At 36.4% G+C, this 20,720-nt stretch overlaps 1 protein-coding gene across 10 annotated transcripts in view; it reads left to right on the forward strand.

Moving 5' to 3' along the window:
* The window catches only part of LOC106162444 (uncharacterized), a 61,411-nt gene that overhangs the window by 6,022 nt on the left and 34,669 nt on the right, over window positions 1-20,720 (forward strand). For 9 of the 10 annotated variants that reach the window (XM_087014470.1, XM_087014473.1, XM_087014465.1 and 6 more), the window contains 3 exons: window positions 11,608-11,772; window positions 13,574-13,813; window positions 15,673-15,937. In XM_087014470.1, coding sequence (XP_086870596.1) covers window positions 11,608-11,772; window positions 13,574-13,813; window positions 15,673-15,937 — 670 coding nt within the window. Of the gene's footprint in view, window positions 1-4,944; window positions 4,972-11,607; window positions 11,773-13,573; window positions 13,814-15,672; window positions 15,938-20,720 lie in introns of those variants that run through there. The other variant, XM_087014468.1, reaches the window with a different exon arrangement.

A 20,720-nucleotide genomic window follows, 5' to 3' on the forward strand; every position in this document is an offset into this window, starting at 1 on the left:
CACTGGAAAATATTTATTTATGGGGAAATTGGGGGTGGGGGATAAAAAAACTTAACGAAAGTAGGGGAAATGCCTTCCTGAAAAAAAAACCAAAAAACAGAATTTGGTTTAATGAATCATATATTATTTTTATATATGTACTTTAAGCAGAAAATTAATAGGGGTTGTTGGAATGTTTCTGGCGCCACTATTTGAAACCAGGTAATTTTGTCTGTTGAAACCAGATCTGTTTGTCATCTAAGCACACATTTCCTGATTTCAGAATGTCCTTTTCCAGTAATCAAGTAGATTAAGCAACTGGTATTTGGTGAAGTAGTTACTTCAGTTGCAAATCGCATTTCTGTGATGATTTTTCACAAGTGGTTTTGGCTTAATTTGGTGTTTTGTTGTCTGAATACTGTGGGGTTAGGATCACTTCACCATGAACAACACCTCTTATTTATCTGTTGTCTCAGGTTCATGCTATTTTATACAGCATTGCACACCTGGTGACGTATATTTTCAGGTCATTGTGGTCCCCAAAGTGTAACTGAATCTCACCAAGTTGACAACCAAGGATTAATTAAGAAAAAAATAGAGAAAGCAAAATGTTACCAAAACTGGTTATTTCCACGTGGGTATTTCACAAGATCAGAACAAAGAAATAGTACTTTTACCACGTGGAAAGAAATTTGTCAATTTCAAGACTCAGTGAAGGGGTGCATTAAGAGAAAGCAATCTTGGCTCTCATCCTGTCCCGGGCCTTGGGGGGGGGGGGGATTTGGAAGGAGTGGGAGTTTTGTCAAGTGTCATGTCCTCCAGTAGGTGGGCAGCACAGGGATTAGAATGACCCTCTGTTGTGATCTAATGGTAATCACTTTCTGCTAAGAGGGCACAATCTAAACCATTGCCCGTGGAGAAAACGTGAGAACTTTTCACCTTCAAGGACAAAGTTTCCTAGAGGTTATAGTTAAAAGAGAATTTTCTTATGATTCTCTTGCATGAATATTTTAGTATACAGAGAGCCATTGCCGCAGATGTTAGGTTCCGTTCATCCTTTGTCGCCACTCTTGTATGAGGGATGGTGGCTTGGTCTGCCATTCTGATCTTTGCACGGCTTTTCTTTTTTTATCCATTCACATTAAACGGTTCACTCTCAGGTCGGGGATAAGAAATGTATACTCTTGTCCAGTAGATTAATTCAAATAACAATGTTTTCTCCAGCACAGCTCTGGGATAAGAAGTAAATAAGGGGAAAAATCAATGGATGTCACTTTATTATGCTGTTGAAATTGTTTTTCTGTCAAGAGAGAGAGTAAATTTCCTGACCTTGCATCCTTTCTGGTTCTATTTTGGCATGATCATGATGAACTGCTTTGTTACTGGGAACCCAAGATAGAAAATGGTTTTATTGATAAATTTTCTTAATAGGAGCTTGGTTTTTCTTATTGGTAAATAATGCCACAACATCCCAGGCCTGGAGTTTTGTATTTCGTATTGATTTATTTGGGTGTTTTTTGTCTTCGATAAAGTGACGCAGACAAGGCAGGGGATTAGCTCATTTGATGTCCTGGATGATTCCGCGATTCTGTATCAGCTTTAGTTCTGATTGTGGATTAAGGTTGGCAAGATGATACATGCATGGGTCTGTTTTTTTTAAATAAGTTTTTATCAGCCAAGGATCGAGTCTGAAGAGCTTTTGCAGGAGTCCGTTGTTTAATACGTGCATTCTTGTACACCTAGCCAGTAAGAGGTAATTAGAAAATATTTTAGTTACTAGTAGAACAATTTTACTATTGTTTTTTTTATTTCATTTCTGGTATATTGTCTTAAAAGTTAAATAGAGGTGTTTTCATTAAAGATGGACAGATCCTTCTCATTCTAGGCTGATACTGGCAAACAGCAAACGTCTTCGGACAAGATCGGAAAGACAAATAGAAAGGAGTCCTACCAAGAAGGGTGGACCTATTTTCAGTGTGAATGCGCCTATTGAATCACTTGGGCCATTAGTGTGAAAACTCCTTGTCAACATAGGCAAAGATCAGACCTTCCACCACAAGTGTAAAATCATTAGCAGTTGGGTGAATAACAGAAACAACTATCTGTGATCTGTGTTGTCTTTCTTTCTTCTTAAGAATGAGAAATCGGTATTTGATATCTCAACCACATTGTTCTTGAAAAAAAATGTTTGATCATCCTATAATGCCTGCAACTTCAATTCCCTGTCCAATAGTGTGGTGTTGTTTCCAGTGGCAGTGGGTAAATATTAATCACAGATTTTTTATGAGATCTCTGAGAGACAAAAGCTTCTTTATTGCAGGGATAATTATGCTTGATTACACTGCAGGACGCGATGTGTGCTTCCTCCGTTGGTAAAGTTAATAATAAAGACAAGACAGTTTGTTTTGCTGAAAACAGTCAACACGGCTTTTTATTGATTTCTCTCTGTTCATTGTTTGCTCACTCTTTGATTATTTCGGACGGAAAGATACATGAAACTTTTTTCCATTTTACTGGTGTTTTTGTCCAACGCTTCACTGTACTTGTATAGAAGGTGTTTGTTCTCCAGCAGAGTTTGGGTGCAGGTTATGTCGCATGATGGGAGGAAAGAGGCTGAAGGGCAGGAAAAACTAAACAAACTCTGTTTTTTCCATTCTGCTGAGGCTGCCTTCAGTGACATGCAAGGCATTGCTAGGAGTCGTGCTTGTAGCGTTGTTATGCCTCATGGTGTAACATTAAGCTGGTTAAACTTGTTATACAACTTGTTGTAGATCTGAGGTAATAGGTTTATTTGTGCCAGTGTATGTAAATTGAGTTCTGGAATATCTGATATAATGTCCTTTTTCCTTTTTAAAAATAAAACACCAGTGAGAAATCAGAAATTGGGCTGCCCAGGTCTCCATGCCAGGAAATAAACAAAATAATCATTGGGTGATTTTCTTAGAACAGGTAACAACTGACACCTCATATCTGCCTAGATGTTGTTTTGTTTTTTGAATTGAATGATCTTGTGTATGTGTTGTTTTTCAAGTTCCATAAAGTATGTACATCAAAAATAGATGTCATTTTAAAAAGTATTTATTAACTTCTGGTCATACCTCAGTTTTTGAAAGAAATTAATTTAGCAGATCTTAAAATTAAAGAAGTGTATGAATTCAACCTTACAGGTGGTGCAGAATATGTATGATTCTTGAACATTTATGAACAAAACATTTTTCCAGAAATGTAATTCATCAGTTTTATCCAAATGATACAAGCAATTGCCATCTACTGTTTTTTTCATGATGAACAAATGCAATAAGATATTGACAAAAGCAAACTATTATGGATAATGGAGACATTTGCTGATATTAAATCAGATGCCATTACAACATGTTTCCCTAGATTTCATTACCTCAGACAGTGTCTTCTTTTATGAAATATGACCTAACCTATGTCAGAGCTCAGTTTTGAGACACTGACATTTGTGCAAGTGCGATTTGTTTAGGGGATTGACGTCTTTAGGAATGTTCCCAGATATTTCTTGAGTAAAATGGAGATGATCAATTCCTTACTGCTCCCCTAAAATCATGTTGCTCATATTTCAGTTCTATCCCTAGATAAGGTATAAAAATAGCTCAGCATATAGTGAAGGTGTGGTCGGTAGAAATGTAAAAAGAAAAATCAACTTCTTTGTTAGTTGTAATCATTGAATTAAGATTGTAAAAAATGAAATCAGAGAGCATGTACACAAGTAATGCAGGTACCATAGTGAAACTGACGTAGATTGCTGACAAGTCGATACAAGTTTTTAGTTGTGGGAAAGTTTTTATCATGATGGTGTTTAGTGTAATCTCTCCGCACCCTTATTTACAAAGCCTTTGGCTATACAAGCTGCTGCAGCTATGATCAACAAACAAGAAAATCAATTTTTGCTTGTTTACTTTTCACAACAAAGCTTTTAGATTGTTTACATATAACACCCAATCCTTTCAGAAGCTGCTGTCTTTACCCTGGATGCAAAGCTTTTCCAGTGAAGTAGCAGGAGAATTGCACAGACAAATTTTAGTGGTGAAGTGTTTGAAAAAACAAGAAATACCTGTTGTTATTTTTCCATCCCCAACAAAGAGCACTGGAGCTCTTTTGTTTGTTTACTAAACTGGGGAGGTAGATATTTTGTTGACTTAATTGATGTTGTTATTTGCACAGTGTCACGGTAACAGGAAATGGCTATTTTCTTTTCAGCGCCACGTCTAAACAAGCCTTAAAACAAATACCGTTGTGTTTATCTATAAACTTGGACATTAGAGTGATTGTGGAAACAAGAAACCTAGTAAGCAGCGCTTAGAGTTGACTCAGGGCACGAAGTACGTGATGTGTTGATTTAACTGATTTTCGACAGTTGTATGAAGGGTTGTGGGAACATGGAGTCAGTGGCGATGCTGCAAGTCAACGTAACTCCCTGAACAGCTAGTGCGATGTGCTATTAATAGCAACAGTGATGATAAAGGATTAAGTCAATATATCACAATATTAGGATTGGGTAACATTCAAGTGTGTAATATTAAAGCATACAAAGGAAAAATGTACCCATGTTTATCTGTCTATTTTTTTTTTTTTTTTTTTTTGTATTATTGTATGATTATTTCATGTTTTCATTATGACATTGGTGTTTGCACTCTACAATGCTTTCATTGAAGATATGGAAAGAAAATTACTTTAAAGAAATTTGCAGCAGAAACCTGATCATGACTCCATAAATTGCTGTCCAGGCCAGTTTCTAATACGTTTTAACAATTTTGGTTTTGTTCCGCCCCTCCCCTTCCTTCTCTCCCCAAGTATGTTTGTGTCCATCCTGAGGCATATCAGCAGAAAGTAAACTAACATGAATGCAACTCAGACCATCTGTTCAAACAGCAGAGGCTGTTCTCTATACATACAATATCATGTCAGATGGGGTTCCCTGATGGAGAAATCGAGAAAGAAGGCTGAAAATTGTGAATGGGTTGCACGGTAACTATACCTTTCAAACTGATGGCATAGGTCTGTTTTTGTTAGTTACTGTTCCGTTTCATTGTTACTGCTGCTGTTTTGACAGCAAGGTCATCCGTGATGGAAATCTAGGTTGGAATACTATCATTCATTCAAGTTATTATTGTAGGCGCAGAGTGCAGCTTGTTGTAGCAGCTTTGAGGTTGTAGCGGCTGAAGGCTGGGATTAATTGTTTCACAGCACTCAGTCTGCACTGTCTGAACTCAGTGGAACTTGGCCTTGTGAGTTCATATAGCCAGTGTGTGAGTGAACTCTACTGTTGGCCCTCCTGTGAGTTCATATAGCCTCTGTGTGAGTGAACTCTACTGTTGGCCCTCCTGTGAGTTCATGTAGCCACTGTGTGAGTGAACTCTACTGTTGGCCCTCCTGTGAGTTCATATAGCCTCTGTGTGAGTGAACTCTACTGTTGGCCCTCCTGTGAGTTCATATAGCCAGTGTGTGAGTGAACTCTACTGTTGGCCCTCCTGTGAGTTCATGTAGCCACTGTGTGAGTGAACTCTACTGTTGGCTCTCCTATGAGTTCATATAGCCTCTGTGTGAGTGAACTCTACTGTTGGCCCTCCTGTGAGTTCATGTAGCCACTGTGTGAGTGAACTCTACTGTTGGCTCTCCTATGAGTTCATATAGCCTCTGTGTGAGTGAACTCTACTGTTGGCTCTCCTGTGAGTTCATATAGCCAGTGTGTGAGTGAACTCTACTGTTGGCTCTCCTGTGAGTTCATATAGCCTCTGTGTGAGTGAACTCTACTGTTGGCCCTCCTGTGAGTTCATATAGCCACTGTGTTGGTGAACTCTACTGTTGGCCCTCCTGTGAGTTCATATAGCCACTGGGGGGGTGAACTCTACTGTTGGCCCTCCTATGAGTTCATATAGCCACTGTGTTGGTGAACTCTACTGTTGGCCCTCCTGTGAGTTCATATAGCCATGTGTGAGTAAATACTGCTGTGGGGGGCAATAGTATGAACTTGGAGTGATGAGAATTGAGTTGTAATAAAATGGAAAGGCTGTGTAAGGATGTAGTTTATAGTTGGGTATGGATGGTTGTATGCCCAATTCTGTTTGGTATGGCCACTTGGTTGCCTCAATTCAGTAAGGTACTGTAGGGTGCTTGTTTACCCAGTTCAGTTCGGCATATTTAGGTGCATGCCCAGTTTAGTTTGGCATAGTTGGTTGTATACCCTGCTAGAGTTGGCATGGTTGTATGCCCTGCTAAAGTTGGCTTAGTTGGTTGTATGCCCTGTTAAAGTTGGCATAGTTACTTGCATACCCTGTTAAAGTTGGCATAGTTGGTTGTATGCCCTGTTAAAGTTGGCATAGTTGGTTGTATGCCCTGTTTAAGTTGGCATAGTTGGTTGTATGTCCTGTTAAAGTTTGCATAGTTGGTTGTATGTCCAATTTAGTTTGGCATAGTTGGTTGCATGCCCTGTTCAACTTTGCCCTTCTTATCAAGAAAGTAAGAAGTCCATAAGCACTTTGAGTGAACTTTCCACACTATATTAGTGCAGTTATTCTTTTTTTATCCCCAAACAAAAACATGTTTGATGGAACTTTATTAGGATTTTGATCTGATTTTACACAATCAATGTAGGGGAAATGTACTATTTATGGGAAATTAGTAAATGTTTGTCCAGGGTTTCCTGTTTTTGCTCTGCAGCTTGTTTTGTTACTTATTTTGCAGGTTTTTTATTTTCAAATGATACAATGGTCATGTTTTCAATATTTGTATTTATAAAATATTTCTATTGTTTTTTTTTTTTTATAAAAGATGCCTTTGTTCGGAACATTAAATTGATGATAGAATGGTCATATTTATTGATCATATAATTTTGTATTCATAATGTTTTTCTTTTGTTTTTTATGTATAAGATGTTTGTGTTCACAACATTAAATTGCTTATCATTCTACTGCATTGTATGGTTATTGTTTTAGACAAATGGTGGATGTAAAATTCTCTCAAAATGCCGAGTCATTTTCTGTATACAGCAGGTCAGAAGTCAACACTGGAGTTTTTTGTTACCATTTTTTTCTACTAAGGTTCATTAATGAGATAGCGCTGGCATGCTTTAAGTACTTAAGGCTTGTGGAGAATTTGTTCATTGTGTTGTCATTGTTGTTCATTGTCCTTGTAAGGTCGCTTGTGTATCATGCTTGCAACACTCAAGGGCGGATTGACGCTGTCTTCTGGGTCTTCACGGAGAAGGAGGTCAGATATTTCAGGATTACGTTGATGGGTATCTTATTTTTTTCTGTCGGAAGATGGTCAAAAATTGAGGATGTATCTATAGTACAAAGATGATTTGAAGGCTGTCAGAAAATATCTCTTGATCTGCCCCAAACACTCTTATACCACCTGGCATGTCTTTATGCCATTAAGGTCATTTATGCCCAACTTGAAATCTTAATGACACAAAAACGGGCAAGTCTTGCTATAGTTATAAGGTTTGTTTGATGTACCGAGTCTTTAACTTGACTTGGACCAAATGGTGATACCATTTGAAATTTGAGGATTGTTTCATGGGACTCATTCTATGACCCGTTTTTTCGTAAGAGGTTCAACTTAAAGCAGGTGAAAACAGATCCTGAAAACTGGTTTAAATTAGAACTGCTGTTAACACCACCATGGTTTTGTCATTCCACTTTTTGTTGCAGAACTTCCAATAATGTTTTAGCTATATATATATATACTTATAAATACATTTACATGTACATAAGGTATGTTTATTTGAGTACATATCCAGGGCAGGCCATATTATATCCAGGGTCTTGTTTGCCAGTTGAGTACTTTTGTGCCTCGGCCCTGACTAGATTATTTAGAGCAGGTTGTTTGTTTGTTTATTGCTGTTCGCTGATGCATGCCTGTACGATGGCTGCAGATGCAAGGTCAGGGCGCGACCAGGTTTTAGTCTAAAAAGAATATTCTGGTGTCAGATTTTGATGGAAGAGGTTTTTTTAATGTCTCTTGTGTAATGATGGTTAAAATAAAGTAAATTATTTCTGGGAAGACTAAATCTGTTTTCTTCTTGTGTGGCATGTCATGTAGACCCTTAAATCCATTGGGCCTTGAGCACTATTCTTGTTTTGCTTGGTATTTTTCACCTGGTGATTTTCCTTGAGCAGTCCATGGGTTTTTTATACTGTAGCAATATTCCAGTCTTGTAGAAAGCTGTGAGGTTCCATTTGTAATGTGTAGAAAATATATGACATGATTATAGCACATCATCGCTTTGATCAGCATACCAGTAGGCTAGCTATTGATTACAAAATCTAAGATTCTCTCTCTGTTTATACATACAATATCATGTATTTATATTTTCTCAGGTGGAGATTGTTGATTGTAACTTAGGGATGTGCTACCCCTACATATTCTTCTCTACCATCACTATGAATCAGGGATGGACAACACATGTTGGCTAGGCCCTTTTCACATGGAAGTTGGAACAGTATAGCTAACTGGACCAGTCCACCTTTTGAGAGATTAACAACTTAATAGCCAGACTGTTATGTAACAGAATCCCCTAACTCCCCCTTTCTCCCCCCCTCCCCCCCATGTATGCCTTCAACACGTCTGTTGAGTTTATTTTTGCATTATTTTTTGTTTAATATTTTTGTTTAATATTTTTATTTGTTTTATTTCTTTATTCATTCATTTTTGCATTTTAGTCAGACAGAGCATGTGTATTTTGACATGCATTCCCAAGTGATTTCCTTCCCCCAGTCATTATACAGCTTCTCTCATTCTTATCTCCTCTCCGTGACAAATATAGTTTACTTAAGTACACATCATGTTATGAGATAGGGGTTACATTATCATATGCATCACCATCATTTTTCTGTAAATACTGAATTGGTGACTTTGTGGAGATGTGTCAGATAGGGGCCTTATACAGGGCATAGTTTATTGATAAGTGCAAACTTTTTTTTCAGTTGTAAAGGAATAAATGGATATTGGGTTATCATTAATTGTTTTGGTATGTGGTAGTGATGACATGTTTTCAATGGGGAATATTTCCAATCTTCTTGTAATGCATAATTTTGAAGGAATCATTAAAAATATATTTCTGACAGTGTATGATATTTGAGGAGTATATAGAGTGCAGTAAGGTAGAGTGCAGCATTTAGAGTACAGTAAGGTAGCCTGCTTTTATATTTTGATGCTTCCTCACAAAAGGAATTTTCTAATTATAACAATTCATGAATTTAAAAAGTACGTCAGTATATGTAAAATTCACAATGTCCCCAGAAAAGATTGAGTTATTATTGTGTACTGGTAGCAGTTTTTTGATGTGGCTCAAAGTTGATAAATAATAAATAACTGTCGAGACCCTGAGGCAAAATTTCTAAGCTCCGTTTAGATCACCTGGACATCTGAGGTCACTTGAGGACACTGAACTCGCCAGAAATTAAGTTATTGTAGTACACTCGGCTAGCGAGTCTGATTCTACAGTAAATAATGGAGAGGTGGAGTGGATTTTAGAAATTATCGCTTTTGATAGAGATCAGATTTTTTGAAGGAGAAAAAAAAAATGCAAAACCAAGGAGACTGGATGATTTCCTGGTAGAAGAAGGTATAGAATGCACTGAGGAAGGGGGGATATGACTGCTTGTTTTTTTCGGAGATTCTTAATGGCTACTTGGTCATCATGTCACCATGCTTGTTTACAACCTCTATACAGTTCAGCACCTGCGACTCAGGTGGAACGCTGCTGAGCTGGCAACTCTGGTACTGTGACATCAGTGAAATGTTGTAGAACCTGTTTTTCTTATAGGAGTAGACATATTGAGGTGATTTCCATGATAAACTGAAGGACTTTGGGCCAGTATGGATCAATCAAGCTGAACAGTTCTAGGTAAAGGTCTTCTGAAATGTTACTTCAACTGCACTTAATACACTTGATACACTATAATGAAGACAAGTAGTTGTTTATGAATGATGCTATAATGTAGATGTCACATGGGGATGTCACGGCAGCCAGTATCTAATCCTAGTGATGATTCAATTTGTGACAGTCAAAAGTGGTTCAGTCAGGTAAAAATAGAGGAAAGATGGAGGTATTGTGAATGTGATGTGAAAAAATTACTCAGATTTATCTGAAAGTGATCATAAATTGGTCTTGATGATTTGATCAGTTTATTGATTATTCAGATATGAAAAGCATTCAAGTAGTTGAAGTTTATTTCTGTAATCAATAATTTACTCATTTAACTTTTGATGTACTTATCACAAAATTTTTGTTTGTAGTATTTTTGTCTAATTTCATTAATTAATTAATTAATTTATTTATTTATTTATTTATTTATTTATTTATTTATTTATTTATTTAACTTCATATATTTTCAGTTCACCCACATATTTATGGGCTCTAGAAAACAGACACAGGTTGCTAAATAATCCCTTTTTTTTTTTTTTTTTTTTTTTTTTTTTTTTTTTTTTTTTTTTTTTTTTTGGGGGGGGGGTAATCTTGAGACAAATAGCAATGGAAATTCAGTCTTTACCAAATTTCCTTTTAAGAGGATAGATGTGTCCTTTATGTGTATGATATGGCCATTATTTCGTGTTGTAGCTTTTATCTTGATATGTTTACTAAAAAACGACTGCAGAGGATTTACATGAAAAAGGTAGAAAGTTATATGAGGTGAACTTCTAGTGCTGTTCTTCACTTTATGTTTATGATCTATGGTTTTGTGCCATTTATATTCAACTTGGATGACTCTGTCCTTGTAGAATGTGACAACATACGGAGGGTAAATAGATGCTGTGTCGTTGTGGGGCTTACCCTTTCACAAAACAACGCATGTTTTCTTCGGCTTCAGTTAGACCACTAAACTCCAGTTGGGGCAAGTTGACGTAGTAGTATTGGTTAAAGTGCGCATCATTGACACTTATTGTGTAATACATGCAGCAGGAACATTATAATAGCATTAAGTCACCAATACGATTAAAAAGTGGCAAGACTATCGTAGATTAAGGTTTAGGTGCTAAATGGAAAGGGATAAAAACAAGGTTAGTGGCATCTGGCTTCTTTTTTGAAATGCAACTTAGTTGTCTACAGTTTTGAGCAGTCTTATTTTTCGACTAATTTTTCGACTTAGGTTCTTTTGTAAAGCATTGATTAGCAGTTATTAGAAGGCTGTGTTTTAAACTCCTCCAGTGCTGGGCATACCAAACTTACAGACGTGTTGGACTACACATATATTTACAATTTGAAAGTTATCTTTAAGAACACTTTCTGAATTCCATTGATACAGTGTTTTTGTGAGATTTTAGATTTAATTTTCAAACCCAGGTTGAGTGTTTGATGACAAATTATTTGTCTGAAATGATGTTACATTTTAATGATCCTTCAAAAGTTGTTTTTATTTGTTTTGCTCATTTTTTAGTTAGGTGTTCAACTCTATTTTATTGATATACACATGTTTGCTGCAGGCTTTTTTTTAATGAATATCTTTCAAAATTGTATTAGTTTTTTACTGTAGAAGCTGACGAGAAACTCCAACAGAGGACCTGATAGCATCGTTAAGTTCCTTGTTTTGTTAGATATTTATCATGATGATATAAAGATAAATAACTAGGGTTCTAAAGTTCGTGATTTCTTTCTAGGACAATGGCATGGAGGGGGGCGCCACAGATCAAGACGTTGCAATGAATCTCTCCACGTCCAAAGAACAGCAAATACAACACCGTCAACATCAACAGCAGCAGCAGCAACAACAACGTATGACAACCAATGGGAATGTTGAACACGAAAATGGAGATGTTTCCCATGTAAGATAAGATTTTGATTGCATGATTTTGTTTATGATATCATTATGTTGGTTAATAGTATAAAAAAGCAGTGAAAGAAAAAATGAAAAACTAAATACTTTTCTAATTACATGTTTGCAATTGTTTATTTGTTATTGTGCAAGATGTAATGTAAGATGAGAGAGAGAAAATGGAAAGCACTAGAATTGTTTTTCAACACTATATATTTTATTCCGTCATCAAGCACTTGCGTGTCTCACCTTTTCCAGTTTGCGGTGAGTGTCGCGTTCACTCTGAACAGTGTGATATATGCCCTGTCCTAACCCGTCACACTTTATCTCACCTGTCTGGTCATACCTCCGTGTGGGGAGGCATCTTAATTGCACAAGTACACATGTTAACTGAACAAAAACGGGTCGCGCACGTGACGTGATAGTTTTATAAATATCCAATCACATTGCTAAGAGCTAACCTGCACATTGCATGTCAGCACAGGCTTAAAAGAACTAAGACAAAGAGAGCACATGAATTTATATATATATATATATATATATATATATATATATATATATATATATATATATATATATATATATATATATATGTATCCTAACTGAGAACAGGAAGAACACCTGAGAAATTGACTACGAGCAAAAAAGAACAAAAAGGGTGTTGAAAGGTTTCCCTTTATATCAGGGAGGCACTGGTGTACAAATGGTTTCCTTGGTGTTCGTGATAATAACGTGAGGTTGATACACTTTAGGTTCCCGCCTTATTATTACCTCAGCCCTGTTATTATGTTATCTCTCTCCCCCCTATCATCCCACCAGGAACATAATTATAAAACCTTGTTGTCCTGTCTAACTGAGATAAGGGGAAGATTTGTGACAACTACAATTATAATTGCACCCATTTCATTACGGGTCTATTTTTGAATTGCTGAGTGCATATCCTTCATGTGTACCAGGTACTATAATTAGGTTAATTAAATAGACATGGGTGAATGTTGGCAGACTAACACCTGATTTCAGGATTTTCAGTTTATATATTTTTTTTTCATATATACAGTCTAAATGCGATGAAAAATTGCTAGCTTTGTTTTAAGGTTTTACAGTTTTTACTATCACACATGAGTATGATGTTCATGTTTCCCGTTTAACTTTGCATTTAATGTCCAAAAGTATTATTTGTAACTTTTGTTTGAAGAACATATGTAGTGTAATTGTATGTGAAAATACATGATTTATATGATAAAACAGGCTAATTAATACATGTAAGTTTTTTGACACACATGAAAGGACAAATGTCTCAAGATAATTTAAAGAAAAGAATAGAACCAATTACATGATCTAAGACTAAAAAAAAATAAGTGCAATTGAGATGAAATAACAAGAACTAAATGAACTAAAAACAATTATTTATATTTATATTTATTATAACCAAATAAAACTATTTTAAACTCTTGAATTACATAAATAACAAAAAGCAAACCAATCAAGTCAGTATTTACAGTGCCTGAAAGTACATGATACACGTGAAAGGGTGAATGTGCCACGAAATGAGGCAGGGCGTGTTTTATACCTAAACAAAGACACACGAACACAAACGAAAAGACACGAACACACTACACTAACACAATCACACCTCACACATAAATATGTTACATATATAAAGATGAAGTTATTAGGTTTGACTGTAGATGTCAGAGCAGTGTGGAGCACTATGTTGTGTTAATTAAAAGATCCACCAACAACCACTGTACAGTAAAGTTATGTGTAGTAATCTTAAAATGCTAAAAGGAACGTTTACACTCTATATCCAGGATCTCAGCTCGCTGAAGATGAACGGCACCAAGCGTCCCAGTAGCACACAGCGATCCAAGTCAGATCTTTCTCCTCAGCAGGTGTCTGGGGATCTCAGCCAACAGAATGCACTGATGTTGATGTCGTCGTCGCAGGGACTGTCTCCGCAGCAGTTACAGCAGTTATTACAGCAGCAGCAGCAGTTATTGTCGGGTCCACAGCAAGTACAGATGATGCAACAGCAGATACTACAGCAGCAGGTAGGTTTGAGGAGGTTATTACATATGTTTATTGTTTTTTTTTCTTTCTATGCCCCAAAAAAAGTAGAGGTTAAGCTGCAGTTGAGTTTTTAAAGGGGCAGCTTGTACGTCTGGACCGTCCTCCCCCCCCCTCTTTTTTTGTCATCAGGCCCTGAAGACCTCATATTACAAGAATATTATGCAGAAGCTGTGGCTTTTTTCATTTCAATCAACACTTCTCTTTACTTTTTCATGCCCTTTTTTCAAAATATATGTCAGGAATTAATTAAGTACTCCTTACAATTCTTGATCCAACTATTTTTGAGCTCAGGTCCATCTGAATGCTATATTTAGCACTTCTTTAATTCATTTGATTTATAAGGAAACATATATCATTGACACATGGTCTGCTGTTATTCCCCACTGTTTCTCCCCTAAATTCCAGACCACTGTTTTCCTGTGTGTTCTGATCTGGTTTTGCCTTTTACCAGGGAAAAAAAAGTAGTTGCCATAGCAACCAATGCGGTTTGTTTGTTCAGTGCCCATTATAGGTTTTCTGTCCTAAATGCCTCGCAAAGTTGCCATTATAAGAGCCGCATATCTCACAACAGGACGAGAGTGATCTTGCACTCGAGATTTACATTTGAAATACCTTAAACATCTTTTTATAAGGCTTTGCTTTCATGTCACCTGACATTTGTGATCGTAAAGAAAGTGTCCCTGCTAGATTGTTGAACGTCATATTCAAATTGTATATCAATAACTCATGCAGAAGAAAGAACAACAGGGAAATATGATTCTTATCAGCTTGAACAAAAGCAAACCTGTTTTGCTTGTTTAAAGGTTGTGTGAGTTTTATATTTTGATATATGAGTGATATTTTTTACCAAAAGGACAGTAGAAAAAAACATCAGTAAAAGGCAGAGGAATAGTGTGAGTAGTTCAGCACAGTGTGCGGTTTCAAGTGCTGAAGGATGGACACAAGTGCCATTTGATTAGAACGTCTAAACATAGGAGGCCATTCTAATCACCCTCTATTCCACTCATCATCTAAAATTACCCTTTAGTTTTTAAAAGATGTTTTCAGAGACCCAGGTTTGGTTTTGTAATTGTTGGTCTCTGATAGTTTCGTAAGTACAGGGATGGCATACAAATATAAATTTATATGTTATTACTTCGCATTTCAAAGCACACGTGTTGGCCTTGAAGGGCTTGTTGGTTTTATTTCAACGTCATCACCTGGATACAACCAGATTAGAAACCACAGGGCTACTCTAGAGCTTTGTGTCCGTCATGAGATTGGGAAGATCTTCAATTTCCTCATGAGTGTTTTCTTCTTTTTCCACAAGTCTATATAACTGATTGCATAGTTAGTCCAGGCGGTTTATCTCCCTTCTGAATCGGTGATAGTACCGCCAGTGCACAATTTCTCAGCTAGACATACTGCAGTGTTGTGACTTCAGACTACGTAGGAGAGTATGCGATTATGTTTTTTTTTTTTTTTTAAATTCAGATGCACCATGTTTTTCTGTGACCTGAGTGGGATGAAATGTTGCTTCATCTGAACTGAAAATATAGATATCAACTGGGTCTCTTTGGAAGGCCATTCTCCCTGAAACTTTGTTAGGACAAAATGTGTAGTTTCAGTTTTTTACTTGTTTTTTTAATTGACGTGTGTGTGTGTGTGTGTGTGTGTGTGTGTGTGTGTTTGTGTGTGCGGGCGCGTGTGTGTGTAACTGTACCAGTCTTCCTAAGGTTTCAGATAGGTTGTAAATTCCACAAAATCTTGTCAGTAGTTAACACACCACCTCCAGTTGGGGGTCCTTATTTCTTACTAGCCTCTCTTCACACTGCTGATAACGTATCCCATCCATTTTCAGCAAAGCCACAAATTCCACGAACAAGTTCTCCAGCAGCTCAACGAGCAGCTCCAGTTCAACATCCTCCAGCAGTCGCAGCTTGTCCAGCAGCAAGCCAGCGCCCAGGGGGAGAAAAAGCCACAGAATCTAAAACAAATCCAGTCACAGCTCCAGCAGTTGGCAGTCCAGCAGCAGCAGCTCATCCAGCAGATCCAGATGCAACAAAGACAGTATTTACTGGCACAGGGCATTGGGCTGCCGCTACATCAGTTTGGAGTGCATCCAGGTAAGGCTGCAGTGTGTGAGGTCACAGAGTGTGTGATGTCATATGTGATGTCACAGAGTGTGTGATGTCATGTGATGTCACAGAGTGTGTGATGTCATATGTGATGTCACAGGGTGGTTGATGTCATGTGAAGTCACAGGGTTTGTGTTGTCACTTGATCTATTATGGGGTATGTGTTATCAAACATGTGATGTCTAGGATTTGTGCTGTCACGTGTGTGATGTCACAGGTTCAGTGATGTCACAATATATGTGATGTCACAGGTTCAGTGATGTCACAATGTGTGTGATGCCACAGGTTTAGTGATGTCACAGACAATCATTAAAAGTGTAGGCTCCGTGCATATGTCTAGTATATTACTTGATTGGATCTGAAGTTGGCGATAAAATGGCACTTTATTTGCGCTGAATAGAATCCATGTTGTGATTCTGAAAGATAAATGACGTTATGTATCAAATCTTAGTGGCCATGTCCAGTTACTCTTTGATTCTAAGCCACATGATGCCATGGGTTTTGTTTTTTTTTTTGTTTTTTTTTTTCATGAATATTAATCTTCACTTTGGTTTGTAAATACTGGCTTTATGGTAAAACTCAGAGAGTGCAATCAGTGAGCTTTCCCCGTCACTTTATTTTGTAATCGGCCACATATGCAGACATAATGGTTGCCGAGGCAACTTCAAACGCCCAATTCTGGAAATCATCAACAGAAGCTTTACCAAGTTCATAGTGTGATGATATTTGTTGTTACGAGACAAATGTTTTGGTTAAGTGCACGAGGAAGAAAGATAGCTGGTGGTATGTGGATTACATGGCTTCCCTTCCCTTCCCACCCTCTAGTGACGTATGGCCGTGCATTCTGTTGTAATCGTGGAATATTGGAGTCGGGCGATTGTCACTTGTAAGGTTTATTGTGGCAAATATTGTCAATGTATGACTTCATAACACAATAGTTTTTATTGGATGACCCAGTCTTGAGTAGGCTGTGTTATTTGTTGGGTACAAAGTTGTAATTTTTTTTTTTTTTTTTTTTTTTTTTTTGTTATTAATTGGTTGAGAAGCCTGCAAGGTTTTAGGTTTTTCCTTTTATTTGTTTTTTACCTGTGCCAAATGAGGAATTGTTTTCATAACGGTTTGTTTGTCTGTTAGCAGTTTTGCGCAAAAACCAATGAACAGATTTTGATGAAACTTTCTTGATAAGTCACAAATGGACCAGTGAAGAAATATTTAGACTTTGGTGATTATCCATTAATTAATTATTAATAGTCAGCATGACCTGCTTTGTTTCACACCATACCATCAGATCAGATGTTGTGATATAATTTTTTACAAGATGTTTGTACAATTCGTTAAAAAACACTTCTTGTTTTGTACCTAGTGCATCTCATCTTTCTTGGATTATTTATTCATTTATGCAATAATTCACCTATCAGTACTAGTAATTTAATTGCTCTTTATTTTTGGTGCTGCAGATTAGTATGACATTTACTTTCTGTGGCTCTTATCTCAGCTTCAGATTGTTTTTTATATTCTTGAGTTACATATTCAATACACAATTATTTAAGGTGAGATATTTATATCTTCTGTTCTGTTGAGAATGTAATTTCAGAGTTCTGACCTCAAAGATTTCATCTGTTATTGCTGAGAGAAAAGAGAAATTGAAACTTTGAAAACATCAGTCCTGTTTAGTCTATCTCTGGCTTGCTTAGATGTGAAACAGTTCTTGTTTATAGGTCCAATTTTCTGGTGTTGTTGTTTTCAAACCTTCATGTGAACCAAGATCCAATTTATTTGTTCCATCATATATGTAAACTGGTTTGGGTTCATAACCTATACTCTGTATAGTCTGATAACTGTGAATTTAAAGAGTGCAAAACAATCAACCGATGTATTTAAATTTTAATTCAGTATAGGGTGGTTTTCAGTTTATGATGATTGTACTTTAAAAGCACACATAATCAATTTTGAAAGATGATGAAAGGTTAAGTTTTTTTTTTTTTTAATTTTGAAAAAAGGGGTTCAAATGAATGGGCTTATATTTATTAATTGTTATAAAATATTCAAATTTTATGCTAAAAAATCTGCTTTTGTTTAGGGGAAGATACAGAACTTTGCAGTATATGTTATAAATAGCATTCCTTTTCTCCTTGCGTGCTAGTAAAAGAATACTTTTATTATGAATTAGAAAAGAGAATGGCATATTTCATCAAACCAAATGGTGACATAATGCATTGAATGTAAACCGCAAGTGGAACTTTTTTTTCTTACTTTGTCCTCAGTGACATGGGATGTGCTAATTTACTAGTGAAGGTGTTATATCAGAGAAATTGGGTGGTATCAAAGTATCCTCAAGAAAACGGCCCAATTTCTTCTACTGACAAATCACAGCTCAACCCATCCCTGTACTTTGATTGGATGTTTTATATCGTTTCTAATTAAATAATTTAACGCCAGATATATGGCCAGACATTGACACCACCATGTTTTCTCCTGCATTTTATGAGAAAATATCATCATTAGGTTCTATTACACTTTGTCATTTTAAGGCCTGAATTTGGAAAGATTATTTGATTTGCTAGATATGTAAAGATTGTGGGACATTTTTAAATGCATAAAGCGTACCTGTGTTTACTGCTTAAATTTTGTGATGACTTAATTTAAAGAAATACATTTTCTATGTCAGACAGCATGTAGGCATATGTCATCTTGCATGTTATCAGTTTTTGATGACTTTTTTAAATCTTTTTTTTTAATGTCTAGACTCTTTTATGTAAATAAAACAAAGAAGCTTTTGATTTATTTAGTATTTTAAAGATGAGGCCAGGATCTTTCTATAGAACTCTCATTTCTGCCCTTTTTGCCCAGTTCTTACACATTGAGGCATGGCTTAAGAGTTTAATCCAACTTTCTCAAATGGATACCTCCTTTGTTGTCTTTTGTCTTGACTTGCTAAGAACTCTTTCAGTTGAAAATGTGATGTTGAGAATAATACAGTGAGTGTTTTCTGGTATAACAGTTATTAATTTTACTATCATGTTACTTTTGCTACGTTTGATTTTAGTTTCCTTTGGGCCCTAACAGACCTAAGTAGCATACCCTTTTTTGTTGTCAAGAATCCTGCATTCAGATTTTTGATTTCACATCTCAAGACGATTGAAACAAACAGAATGATGGTTTTCTCTTTGATTTCACCTGGTAATTTAATCCCTGCATGATCTCTGTCGTGTGTAAATATCGTCCGTGTGCTCAGGTCCACACAACACAAAAACCTTTTCGTGTGATGAAGTGACGGCATGTGTGAGCACATGTAGTCATCCATTATAGAGTGAAAATCAATTCTAAGTTTGACACAACACTTCGGGACATCAATGAAGCAAAGGGAAAGCTTCTGAAAGGGTGGCGGAAGTTGGTTGGGTTATTTTAGGCGATGTCTTTGAGGGGCCGGGGCGGGTACCGGGCTGCCTGCTGGGGGTGAAGTTGACGGGGGAATGCCGAGTGTATTGTTTGTGGCATGAACTAAACAACAAGAACATAAATATTATATTATAGATTTCGTCGTAACAGAGTTTTAATATTATGAATGACTGCTGTTTGTTTGGTGTTTTACTTGTTTTGACTCAGTGGTGAGATTCGAATAGTATGCTTGAATGAGTAGCGATTATTAACAACCAACTGAAGGTTCTTAAAAAAGAAAATCATTTATGTAGAGGTTTATTGCCTCAGTTATTTTTCATTTTTTGTAGTGCTAAACCATTTGCATTAGGATATGCAACTCACTCTAGACTTGCTTGTTTGACGATATACATAATATTTTTTTAAAGCCTTCTTGTGAAGCATGGTAGCATGTTACTGAAATGTTAATCTTTTTTCTTCAAAACCTTCTGTCATTAACATGCAGGGATTGATAGTGTGTTGAAATTTTTTTTTTCTGAAAGAGTATCAGTCACTTTTTAATTTTTTTCTGCTATTTTCCCCTTTTTTTCATCAATGAGAAATACTTTTTTTCTTTTCAAATCCCTTTGCTATTTGTTCCTACATGTCACTGATTGTGTAAGTTGTTTACACGTAATTCAATAGTTACACCGTTTGTAAAATGTCAATGTTGCTGGTATAAAGTGACACTGCCATAGTTGTACATATCAAAATGCACCCTTCCAAAAGGTATGCCAAGCAGAAATAGCAACGGTTCAAGTTACGGTTAATGACTGAAAGGAAAAATAATAATAAGGACAAAAAACAAGTAAATCATTAAATTTTAGATACCATAGTAGAAGAAAACAAGTAGAACCATGATAATTTCTCTTGTATTTCATTTTTAAAAGATATACTTACAAAAAGTTATGCTTAACTTCAAATCTACATTGCAACCATTTATAAGCTTAATTGTAAGTATGATGCATAAGTCATATTTTAGAATAAAATCAGCAATATCCTTGACATTAGCGCTTGACAGCGTTATTTATATTTTTTCTTGCCAATGTGTGCAAATGCCCATGGTATGTTACTAGTACATGCATATGCACAGAGAGGGAGAGAGAGAGAAAGACTTGCACAAACACCCACATGTGGCAAAAAAACATTAAATTATGTTTACAATATCCACACATCTCGGGGGAATCCTGTCGCTCTTATCTCTCAATATCCCTACAGTATAAACACAATTTACAGGTCTCAATACCAAGTCACCCAACAGAAATTATAAGTTTTCATGTAACCATGGTGACTATCAATTCTTTGTGTAATAGATTGACCCATAATAGGGCTCTCTGCAGAGTTCTCCACGTAC

This window comes from Lingula anatina, chromosome 6, assembly GCF_051362555.1.
Source record: "Lingula anatina isolate TDL-2025a chromosome 6, LinAna3.0, whole genome shotgun sequence".
NCBI classification, from domain to species: Eukaryota; Metazoa; Brachiopoda; class Lingulata; order Lingulida; family Lingulidae; genus Lingula; species Lingula anatina.